The following is a 13,141-nucleotide window of genomic DNA, read 5'->3' as shown; positions in this document are numbered from 1 at the left end:
ACTTTTCTTCATTGGGACGGGAGCAAACCTTTGCCTGCTCCTCTGCGAGGCCATTCTGTATGGTTTCCCCCAAGGATTTCTTTCAATCTCCTGCTGAACGAACCTTGACCATGATTTCACTTTGTACTGTTCAATAAGGGAAGAGTAGATGTGCTTGGAATTCCGATATTTTTCCAAAAGGAACAACCTGTCTCTTTCTGTGGCAGCCTTTTGGTAGCGCTTTCTCAATCGACGGGTGACACTCCTACGTGTCAATATATACTGGGGCCACTCATGCTTGGGTGAGCTTTTGGTGGATTTGGGAATTGATCGAATTGCTGATGTAATAGCATTTGTAATAGTTTTTGCAATATCCTCAGCCAGTCTTCCTTTACTCATAGGATTTAGCTGAAGCTGATTCGTGACCAGTGACCTCAGAAGGTCTTGATCTCTGCTACTCCAGATTCTCTTGATGTAGTCATTATTAAGTGTGTGTCTTTTCATAAGTTGGATATTATAACTAATCAGATTGTGATCACTAACCGTTTGGTTGTCTTCTACCTTCCAATTGACAACAGACATCCTCCCTCGGTGATTTGTAGTAGTAACATCGATATTTGAAGTCCCTCCTCTATTATTGGAATAAGTAGGAAACTCCGACCTGCGATTTATCACACTTAAGTTTTTGCTTGCTATAAAATCCTCTAGTTCTTGTCCACGATCATCCAGGATTTTGCTATACCAGAGTCTGGACTTTGCGTTGGAATCCATCGCTACCAATAAGTTGTTGCTTGATAGGTCCGTGACAGTCTTATCCAAGATGTCCAGGTAAGGTTTAATGGGATCTTTATACTGACAATATAAATTTGCCAGTACCCATCTCTCAGTCCCCAACGTTATTTCCACAACTATACAGTGAGGGGTTGAGTAATTGAGGTGCCAGAATACTTGTAAATTAGAGTTTGAGACAATAGTTAGAACTTTTGGATTGTCTGAAACGGCATATGTCCTCATTTTCTTAGGCACACTTACTGCTTTACCCTTTTTAGTATAAGGTTCTTGGATAAGTGCTATATCAACATTTTTGGTATTTATATAGTTGACCACTTCTTGAGTGGCCAATTGAGAGCCCTGAGCATTTATTTGAATAATGCTTAGATTTCCAATAGTTGTACTTAGATCAGTTTTGGTAGAACTACCCATAATTAATCTTTGAGATGGCTCTGTCATACAACTCTTGATATGTTGGGCAGTTATTCCTAATACAGTTTCTGGATCTGTTCTTGCAGGGTATACAAATACGTACGTTGACAGTCGGACACCGTTCTTCGGGATGGGCTCCATCGCATTTACCACAGGTCTGTTCTTTGCCGCAATGTTTCTTGATATGGCCAAGATCGTGGCAGTTGTAGCACCTTGGAACAGATATATAGTCCTTAATATTTACCACTTGAAAATGGAGATAGAGCTGATTCCAACCAATTATCAAATTCCTCATGGCCGGAGAAACCTCTATAACAACATGAGAAGAAGTTTCCCTTTGCCTGCCAGTCCTAAAACGGATACTTAAATTATTCTCCATTTCTTCTTTGGACATTGTTTCTTCGAAGTTCATTGTATACAACTCGTCGAGTAATTCTTGGTCTTCATAGGATTTGGGAACCTCGTATAAGATAATTAACGGGTTTCTCTTTTTAGTTGTTTCCATCTTTAAGCCTTTCGAGTGAAGATTTTGATTCTCGAGCATCCGCTCCAACTCATTTTTTGTTGCTAGCTCAACTATAAGTAGGTCTTTGACGGGTCTCATACTAGTGATGCGAATCTTATCCTGAGCAGGTCTTATACTTGAAGTAATATCTTGCCTTATATCTCGAGGAGTTTTGTCCTTCGCCCTAATGAATAACGTCGGTTTAGAGGCTCTAGAAGGCCTGGGAACATCAGGTACTGTGCAGTCCTTCTTCAATGTATCTGCATAGGACTGACTACTGCTCGACTGGCTCTCGTGTGAATTTGAGGAATATTGTCTACCTTTTAACTCATCCTGCAACATTTGCTTATCCTTTCTCAATTCTTCATTGACGGCCTGGGCAACCTCGAGACTGGTTCTCAGGTCTTCATACTCTGCCAAGAGCTTGCTCACTAACTCGGTCATCAAAGTTTTGGTGGGTATCGTCAACTTCTCCCGAGCGATACCTGCTTGCAGCTCATTAACGTGGAATCTAAACATGTTAGCGATTTCTCTATGCTGATTACCTATACCTGCTTGTTCTTCCATTATTATTTGGTCCCCATTCTCTGGTGCTCGCCTCTTGGGTGTGGGAGTGGAGGGACTGTCCCTTGATCTTTTGTTGGATCTTTCATTATCCATTTGACTTTATCACAACACAAACACAATCATTATAACAATACCTCTAAAATTAATAATATCCATTTCTGTCTTCATCCGAGACACACACTTTAAAACTCCCCAGGAAATATCAATAAATTAACAATCACACACACATTAAAATTCCTAGGGGCTAAAACTCTATAACTTGAAAACTATCAAGTTTAACAAGATATTTTGTGTGTACTTACAGCAAGGTTCAAAGTTTATTTCCTGCTTGTTAGGTTCATCGCCAAACCTCCAATTGTGCACCATTCACGTCCAAACACTGTTGCAGTCTTTTTGTGAAACCAAGAATTGCGTGCTGACGGTGTTCTCCTGGGATATTCAGAATCACATCTCTTATTTTTTTTCTTTTAGGTCATCCAGATTAGCTGGTTTCTGTGAATACACCTTGGTCTTTACATGTCCCCACAACCAATAATCGCAAGGTTGCAAGTCTGGTGATCTTGCAGGCCAAGGTGTGGGCCCTCTTCGGCCAATCCATCTACCTTGAAATTGTTCGTTAAGAAACTGCCGAACTTCAAGGGCAAAATGCGGCGGCGCCCCATCTTGTTGCATGTGGACGTCATTGATGATGCCTAACCTATTAAGTTCTGGCACAAGGAATGTTTGTAGCATGTTCAGATAGTTGTTGCCATTTACCGTGTCATCCTCTAAGAAAAATCACTGACTGAATCACATCGTCACTCGATCCTGGCCTTCCACTGCGTGGCAAATCTGACACACTTCCCGTTGCCTTGAACTTTTCATACCATCTCTTGATACTTGAATTTGCTGGGGGTGGTTTTCCATATGTTGTCTGGAACTTTCTCTGCACTGTAACACAAGATTTTAACTCTGCAAACCACAGAACACACTGTGCCTTTTCCTGGATGGACGCCATCTTAAGTCACATGATCACGTGATTACCAGTGCAAGCGTCACTGAGCAGTGTGGCCAGAACAAAACTTTAAACTTCCACCCTTCTCACCCAAAAAATGTGTATTGTTAAACGCAACAGCTAAAAAGTTATAGAGTTTTAGTTTTCTTGCAGGACTTTATGGACTTTCCAGCATTCCTTCCACACTACATTTTGTAGACTATCATCAAATTCCCGTTACCACGAAATTATTTTCAGTCAACTTACCCCAATGGATCGACTGAATCCTACTTGGAAATGCTTAGTGCCTACGTAGACAGGCGCTCCTCGAAAGATCTGAAAGCCGCATATGGACGAATTGTTGACGATAATCCCACCTTTCCCGCCATTTTTCTTGCTCATGAGATCCATGGCTAGGAACGTACCACGCACAGTCCCTTGCTGGAATAAGATAAATTAGAAATTCAGCGTGAAGTTGGTGTATTACTGATTGTACAACATAATCTTAGACATAATTTATGCAAATAATAGTAGTTCTTATAGATCTCATTATATTGCACGGAGTTGCGGCGATTAGGAGGGGCAACTGCCCCCCCTCCCAACTTTTGCCCTTGCACTTTGCTAAACCTTATGTACCAAGGGAAATTAACTGTCCTTGCTCCTCCCTCCAGTTTTGGAACCCAATCGCCGCCACTGATTTGGTAAAAGGGGTTTCATCTATTTTTCTTTATATTTGTAGCAGAGTTGTTAAAGGTCCCGGAATTTTAATCCAATTCCGGTCCAGGTGAGAAGATAAGCAAGCGTATATGGGTTCTGGACCGTAAAGAACCTTTTTTTTATGTTCAAAGTATTTCAATTCGGTCCGGGAACCCATTTTTTCCAGATCATTTTAATTACGGTCCAAGTTCCATATTGAAATGAAACAATACACAACTTGGACCGAATTCAAATTGTGCGAGATAGAAGTTTCCGGTCCTGTAACGGAACACATTAGATTTTTTGGGTTTATAGAAGCTGTTGGTGTGAAACGGGTGAGCTTCTCGTAAGGGATCGAAAAGCCAACCTCGTTTCCGCGTAGTGCGCGCCGGGAGCCGTCTCTTGCAGGCCAACGAGGTTCTGGCGCCTGGCACCACGGCCAGGATAACCCTCTGTGGGGTCGTGTTGTCCCGTGTTCGTCCTTGTGTGTGCTGACACTGCCGAGTTGCCTGCGTAACCTCCACCACGTAACGCAATGTTAATACTGCGTTGGGATCGAGCCAGAGACCCAGAATCGTCTATTGGGAGGCGTAGCTATTCATAATTTATCTTCCAGATGGTTATCACTCGCTTGGCCTAATTGTTTGTACAGTGTTTGGGTGTTTTGTGTACTAATTATCCGTGCTTTGTGCACTACTGTACAACTTTTATCCAGTAACGGCGCTGATCAACAATCTCTCTCCTTCGTTTTACAGTACGTTTGGCAACATGGGGTGTACCCAACGCTTATTTGTTTCGCCCCGCCAGCAACGTTCGGGTGCTTTGTTACACGAAAATGGCCGATGTCAGTCGAAGAGAATTCGACTGATCGCTGATTCGTTGGTTCCCAGCCGCCAACTGGAAATGCGACCATTATACCTAGGTGGTAGTTTGCTCGTCGAAATCTCAATGCAACGCTATGAACCACAGAAAAAAACTTTTATTTTTCAGTATAGATGCAACCACATATCGCATCTTCACGGAATACGCACTGAAGAAATTAGCATGCTGCGGTGACGGAATCGGCACAAACATGTTCTGAATTGAGGTTAGTCACTGCAACACAACAAACCAGCAAAATCGTCGTATGAGAACCAGAGGAACGAAACTCCAAAAATGCGGTTTACAGTTTTGTTTAAGGGCACGGGGAACAGTTTCAATGTCCAGCCAGATACGAGGTTTTAAACAGCACCTCCCCCACCGGCGAGCTGGTGATAGAGAGGTCTGTGCGCTGGGTGGTTGTAGGAGAAGGAGAAAACTTAGCATTACGCTTATGGGATATTATTTTACTTGTTCTCTTTGGAATACCAAACTTCCGATGGCGCAAAAAAACATGTGAACGAAAAGAGGACAAGTTGAAGATTTGATTTTGTCTTCGGAAAAGTCGAAAACTCCCGTTTGATTAACCGTAACTTGAAGTTGTTGCGTTTTATCTCTTTAGAAGGAATGCATGGGAATCTGAAAATTCAAAAATCGCTTCCGCTTGCAACAATAGTCGGGTTTCTTTTTAGTAGCTGTGCCAGTGTTGCCAACCTCTTTTCGGCAATGTCCCTACAACTCACCAAATGTCCCTACGGCAAGTAAAGCGACTAAAAAAACTGAATGAATGAATCAACCAATCAAAATCCTAAAAGTTGTATCTTTTGTATCCTACATTTTAACAGAATTACACGTCATTTAACGCTGATATTTTTCAATAGACAAGGAATGTTTTGGAATAAAATTGTAATTGTAAAATTCTTCATTCATCCATTTCGTCTTATTACCCCATCGTTGCGATTAGCTAAAGGTTGTGCACTTGTGCTGCTATAAGGTTCCTTCGTCCATAACGTGAGCAATGACTGCCTCTGAAGTTGAGATACACGTTTCTTGTGAATATCATCAGGTACAGGCGCCACCCACCCTTTGAACACGTCTTCTTCAAGCCATGCGTCTCGGAACCATTGCTTTCTTGATTGCTGTTTTCCTGTTTAGTCGAGTTCACCACGAACTTGTCTTTTGACCATGCCAAATCAACACAGCCCCCAACCTGACCATCTCCGATCACATCACCCCCTTTCCTTTGAAATTTTTGCGTTGAATTCAATATGGCGGTCAACAATATGCCGGACCTTCGCTTGACACACACAGCTAGAGATCTGCCTGTGTCTAACCTATTTCTTTCATGACCAGGATAACTTCTTTACATTTTGTAGGGGGTGTTAAAAGACTTTTGACTCGTCATAGTTCATGTAATGAGGCTTTTATCAGTCACATAGTTACACATATTATTTTGTATCTTCTGATCCCATTACAGTTCCAGAATGATTTTTTGATATGTTTTAGAATATGGCATGAGGGACCAAATATATTTTTTTCACTATTTTTGGTGATGACATGTTTTGAGATATTCAAGGTCAAAGGTCAAGGTCACGTGACAAAATTATATTTTTATCCAAAGGTAGGCTTGTTATATATCGCTGGAAAGCTTGTTCAATTCCCTGTACAATAAGCTTTATTTGAGCTTCCTAGGCGAAATAGTGGCGGAGTTACAACACATTTAGTATAGCTAAGCGGGGTCAAAAGGGCAATTTCTGCTAACTTTGATCTTGAATAATTTAACAATTACAAGACAAACGAAACTAAAAAATTTCATAGTTACTAAGTTCCATGCATAGTTTCAACTCCCCAAATTTCATGAAAATCGGAAGTGGTCATGTTGGGAATTGCACATATCTGTGTTGATTTGGCATGGAATGACTCTTTTCTCTTTAGGTGTAGAAGCCATGCTGCAACTTACAGCTATGAACTTTAGAAGCTAGAAACCCGCCCAGAAACACCAGTGACCAAATTACGATTGTACAGTATTCGCACACACACGTTACGTAGTTATCGTACCGACCAAACTGCAGTTTGCAACTGCAATGCAAGATGTGTCAACACAAAGGGAAACTAAGAGCGAAGAAAGTGCAACTGACCAGAGAGTAAGCTTTGCACAATAAAACGTTATTTTCCAACATTAAAAAAAAAAAAAAGTCCCTCATTTGGCAAAATCTGTCCCTACGCGGGCATCACTGATGTGCCCATTCTGACGAAACTGAAATAAATTCACACACTGTGTGTAACTGTTGCTCTTCCTTAAATAAACTCCTCTGAAGAGCTCTATTTTGAGTCAGGTCGACATAACTGCACTTCTAATCCCTAGCAGTAAGGCGGAGTCACGTATCTCCAATATACTGTTTTTAAGAATCAGACATATTACTAAAGAAGCTCCCACCATATTGATAGAATTAAACTGAAGGCACCTTTACCAAAACAGTAATTGCTACCTTCATTTGGTGCAAAGGTACATAAACCTTAATCTTAAAACTCAGCTACCCCTACAGGGTAGGGTTCTTTGTAGACAACGAAACCAGAAAGGATGCCTTCCAATGGAGACGTTTAAACGAATATATTATTTAAACACAGGATACATGGAGTAAGAATATTTACAGGATAAGCTCCTTTCTTCTATAATTTTCTCGTTTACAGTCAATTTTCATCTCAATATGCTTTTTATTATTTATTGTCTCTATTTGAATATTCTTCTATTTGGGCTTCCTTCGTAATGGACAGATCTGGATCTGGACTTCCTTCTTAATGGACGGTCTGGATCGGGACTTCCTTCTCAATGGACGATCTGGATCTGGACTTCCTTCTTGTCTTCTTTGTGAACTTCCCTCTGGATTTCAATTTATTTATGTTTTGACTATTTAACGAATTCCTTTATCCTTTTCCAGCTTTTTCCCTTTAAGCTTTGGGAATGATACTAATATCCTCCCTTGCGGCTGCGATTGGAACGCGCCAACACTAACTAGGTACAGTGGGATCCACGAGTATTGCCGTGCAAATTGCCCATGGCTATTTTCATTTTTTTTTCTTACATCCTATGTGTTTTTAAGCGATGGATTTGTATGTATGCTGGTGCAGAAGTTATCAACATCTTGTTTTGAGTTTTCTTTTAATTCTTGAAGCTCTTATTGGGTCAAATAAAGTTCACGAACATGGTGATGGACAATTTGCACGATAATACTCATAGATCCCACTGTACAACAGAGTGTATACTTGTTGCAAACGATTGACACGCGCATCCAAGTAGGCGCTACGGTTAAAACGTGCAACCAAAAAGTGCTGTGGGGCGTCGATTGGAACGCGCACGCCACTGATGTAAACAAAATTTCCACTATGAGAATGATAAATCAATCAAACAGATGCAATATCTGTTCAAAGACACAAACTTCTATCAGTGCATGGACTTCCTTAATTTTCATATTAACTTACATATGATCACTGATTTAATTTATAAAATGTACATATTAATTGATTATTTCATATTTATTCTTTGTCTTCTTATAATATATTCTATTGTTTTTCATCTTTCCAATTTGCTTTGTTCTTATTTATAAAGTTATTCACATATATTATGCCAATTCTTAACCTTGCACGCCTTGTGCTGCCATCTCTATTCCTCTTTGGCAAACTATTTACATTACTTGGTCCTATTGGGTACGTAACATAATCCAACAAATATAGTGGGAATAGCTTATTGTTAACAACAATTTCAACTTACCGCATTAATGTCGACTGTCTCGAAATATTGATGGTCATTAAGAATGCCTGCATTGTTGACCATTATGTCTGGACACCCGTATCTTTCTGCTGTCTCTAGAAACATACCTGAAATGTGAAACATCACCCAACTTACTCGCTACTGCCACAAGCAAGGATAGCGAATTACAGTTTATGTAGGGTAAAAGAAGGGATGTTCGCCATGCTGGGACTTTCGTCGTACTTGTGGTTTTTGTAATCGTAGATAGAAACTATAGGTTGGAAACACTCACTGTTGTCTGTAAAAAATCAAGTAACATGTGCCTTGTTTCCACTGAAAACTGCAGTGTGGTGAGCGAACTAGCAAGCAAGCAGTACAGTTTGGAATGCGCAGTTGCGTCTACACAGAAGCCAAAGAAAGGTCCCGAATTTCAATACTACGTTGGAAATTGTCATTTCGTGGCAGATAAGAATTATTTTTCTTCCTTTTAATTATTGATATCGTATCCTCAAACCTTAAGAATGTCGTGAAAAGATTTGCTTTGGAAAGCGTGCATGTACAGTCCGGCCAAGGAAGACGAAACTACCTGCAAATGACGATTCCAAACGCGAGTGGGAAGCAGGGAGAAGCACTCGCCGAAATACCTTGTGGTATTTCGCTTGCGTGGGTTCGCTTGTTGTGTTTATTGCCGCTTTCTGTGTTGTGTTTGTGATGGCTCTTACAATTGGCAACAAACAGTTTCGAAGTGGAATGAGGAAAATTGGGACGTTTTGGCCCCCGTTGCACATTCTACAAAACACCCTCGTTTTGCTAGAAAATGTCACAAGCCATTCAGTTACTACATTTATACTTATAATACTATGTACAACAATATTATTATTATTAAATACTATCCTGATTAATGTTGTGTACATTTTTGCTAATTATCATATTTACTAAGAAGATCAATTTAATTGAATGATCTAAAAAAAAGCTACTGCTTTAAAACAAGTCTATCTACTAATGTGACGATATGAATACTTTCCTGATATGTTCTGTTTGCTGATATAGTATATGACTGGCTTACCTAACTCTTACATAATTCGTAAACATCTCTGTATTTATTTTGGCGGCGATGTTCCTACGTTGAAACTTCATTGCTGTATCTACTAGGGATGGCCAAACGGATCCGGATCCAAAAGTTCCAAATCCGGATCCGAAAATCCCGGATCCAGGTCCGAAAGTTCCGGATCTGGAACCAACCGGATCCGGATCTGGCCATCCCTAGTTTCTACAGCAGACGATATTCAAGGAACCCGTTTTCTGTCCAAAGCTCCGTCACCCCTATTTAGCCACTGAACGCGTCCGGTTGGCGCATGCGCACTTCCGTCCATGGTCTCGGCTGGCAGCCAGACAGTACAAGTAAACGTAAGTTGTTTTCTTTCGACAGTGCATTTGCTGGTAAATTCGCCAGATTAACAGAAAATGTGTCGAATTTCCCTTCTTACGGGCGATCTTTCACACACAACTTGTTCACAATGCATATGAACATTTAGGCCTATGTTTCTTAAACATGTTTGTATTGTATCTATTTAAGCAGTTTTTTAGGTCTTCTACACTTTGTTGTCTGAGTTATTGGCAACAACTTGGTATTTCATACACTTAAACTGACGATAAAATGATAAATAAGTTATATGGCGAATTTCCCAGCATGTGGCGGGAATTTCTCCACTTTTTCTCATTTTAGTAATTGTAATATTACGTCATAAGTATAAGTAACACAGTATTTTTGTTATATTCCTCATAATCCACAATGACTACTTTTAGTATCGTATAAATTTTATCCTCCTTCTTCCCTAATTCGTTTAGAAGGAAAAAAATGAAAAGCATTTTGGTGGCGAACTTCCCGTCCTTTACCCTAATATACAGATTCAAATAGAGAATACAAATTTACAAATTTGCATGTTCGTAGTCCTAATCCAGTGGCGGCGATTGGGTGCCAAAACTGGGTGGGAGGGGGCAAAGACAGTATATTTCCCTTTGTAGAAAAGATTTAGCATAGTGCAGTGGCAAAAGTGGTGAAAAGTGGGGGGCAACTGCCCCCCTCGCGCCCACTAATCGCCGCCACTGCGTATTTGCCACTGCTGCTACAGAAGAATAAGTATCAATCAACTAATGCAATATATGACGTCACTTCCGCCCGCCGAAGGTTAAACGTGCAAGATCGTGCAGCCGACTTGAACTTTTGTATGGCACGCCGAACTCTGAATGAGTTGAAATTTCGCTGTCTTAGTTGTTAGTGAAAAATACGAGAGGATCCAAATAAATTAGGTCTAATGCGGGACATTCCGGGAAACACGGGAGAGTTGGTCACCGTACAGGCGTAACTGGGGTTAACAAACCACCCAATCCTAGATAAACCTCGTCAGTCCTTATTCACTTACGTGTTCTAGAGTGCACAGAAAAGGGCAGTACTTACATTCAAATTCGCGCTGTTTTCTTACGTCACATTTTGTGAAGAAAATCTCGCCACCATCCTTAATGCTTTGTTGCAACTCTCGGATTCTCTTCGTCCCAGCTTTATAATTCGCGTCACTTGCGCATATCTGAGAATAAAGAACGCTATTAGTGATCATGACAGTAAAGTGACACAAAGAATGGTGGTTACATGATTTAGGGAGAATTCACGCCAAAGAGACAAGTAACATGCGACACGTGACGCTTGGAAGCGAACCCTCAGTAATCAATCAACCTTTCGAAGCGAAGAGACACGGCAAGATGCACGTGTCCCATGTCGCTTACGTGTCTCTCGGACTGTGCCGTTTTCTCAATATCGTGAAGCTTCACTCCAACGAGCTGTATTTAGACTCTAGAAGAGACCCCAACCGGAAGCCTTACAACGTGTTTAAAGCCAAAATTTGTTGATATTATAAAGGATCGATATGGACAATCAGGAGTGCCCATCCCCCTCAAAAGCCAATGGCGCATCCCCCCCCAAAATCATGTCTTGCGTCCCTCCCCTCAAATCATATCATTCGCGCCCTTAAACCATATCGTAATCCCCACAAAGTATTTAATTAGAACAGCGTGTCTACCGAAAGTAACATTTTCTTAGCCGAACGCTATACGTGATCTGCCCATTCTTCCTAAACAGGGGTGCCGATCACTCAAGACCGTTCATAAAATAGTTCATCATAATCCCCCAAAATAGTTTGGATGAATACGTAATAATTGATGTCTATTTGAATGAAATACCATGTTAAACTGTCCATATCTTTTTATTATTCGATTTTCGAAAAAAAACAAACTTAAAGCTAGCACATTGGTTGGTTAAATGTAGTAAATTATATTATGTAAATATGCATATAAATGACTGTGAGTTTGTTTGTAAAACTCAGTTTTGTGTATTTAACAAAAATTGTTGCACAACTTAAGATAAAGATAGAAAATTCAACCTTGGCAAACCAAATACTATGCTCCGGCAGTATGACCGATTCAATTGTTGTTTCACGAGACATTACAGAACCCTAGCTAGAAATTCTTAATCCCCTGGCGATAATATAATATAAATAATATTGCTTATGTCTTGAACTGCAGCTATAGTATAAAACTTCACATTCACCTCAGTAAGGCGCCAAAAACACATTCTCGCAACACATCCTTGCGAGCTAAGTCATTTGCAGGTTTTCAAGAATATTAATTTAATGGGGTGTCAATACTTTCTTAGGATCCCGAAATATTTAGTCTTTTCCAGCTTCTCTTTTGGCACGTTCCGGGTCGAAAACGTGTGGATACCATATCGCTAAATACAGTCTCCAAAATTTAATGTTCGAACTCTCTCTGCAGTACAGAAATCCCTTGACAATCTAAGATTTAATGTTTTATCAAGAGCTTCAAATCTCACACCTTAAATTTAATACTCAATCCTACCACCAAAATTTCCATGCCAATTTTAGACTTACTGTCATAGGCGTAGCTGGAACTTTATATTTGGGTGTGCACAAAGAAAAAAATGAGGTATTGTACCTTTTTAATAGCATATTTTGCAACACAATCACTTGGCTCTTTAACTGCACTGATATTTGTCAAGGAATATAAATTCACTAAATGACAGTGTTGAAAATTTCTGAATATATGTAGTAGAAAAAATCAAATTGCATAGAAATTACACACACAAAAATGTTCATAAACGTTACAAACAAATACATCAAAATACACGTAGTCTATAACAAGAGACGTCTGTCAAAAGGTGCAATGTTCTTAAACTCATCAATAACTTCATTTACATCAATAGACTAAGCTTTTTCCTGTTCCACAAATAGCAAGAGCAGGGCTTCCAATCTATCCTGCTTCTGAGTTGCTCTTAATTTAGTTTTAACTTAGGAAAGCTCGGAGAAAGGTGTGTAGCTTGTGACAATGTATAGAAGAATGGTGCTGCAGTACAGAGTAGAATGCAGTAAATATCTTCCTTCTCCAATGACAATAAATAATCGAAAATCTATAGACACTCGTTTCATCAGCGATAATTCACACGTTTGTACCAAGTAATGACATTTTCAACTTCTTACAAACTGCCGCTTATTTTCTCTCTTATTGAAATATCTGCCCATTAGGGTGTGCCTAGGCACACCCG

General features: G+C 40.1%; 1 protein-coding gene across 2 annotated transcripts in view; it reads right to left on the bottom strand.

Annotated features, from left to right (window-relative positions):
- LOC145996492 (15-hydroxyprostaglandin dehydrogenase [NAD(+)]-like) overlaps positions 1-13,141 on the bottom strand; it is a 51,409-nt gene that overhangs the window by 10,729 nt on the left and 27,539 nt on the right. For both annotated transcript variants that reach the window (XM_083132992.1, XM_083132993.1), the window contains exons 3-5: positions 10,988-11,114; positions 8,551-8,657; positions 3,495-3,668 (exon numbers count right to left, since the gene is read on the bottom strand). In XM_083132992.1, the coding sequence (XP_082989118.1) occupies positions 3,495-3,668; positions 8,551-8,657; positions 10,988-11,114 (408 nt within the window). The remainder of the gene's footprint in view (positions 1-3,494; positions 3,669-8,550; positions 8,658-10,987; positions 11,115-13,141) is intronic.

Source organism: Lepisma saccharinum, chromosome 12, assembly GCF_977018435.1.
Source record: "Lepisma saccharinum chromosome 12, izLepSacc3.1, whole genome shotgun sequence".
Taxonomy (NCBI): domain Eukaryota; kingdom Metazoa; phylum Arthropoda; class Insecta; order Zygentoma; family Lepismatidae; genus Lepisma; species Lepisma saccharinum.
This window is presented reverse-complemented; position numbering and strand designations above follow the sequence as displayed.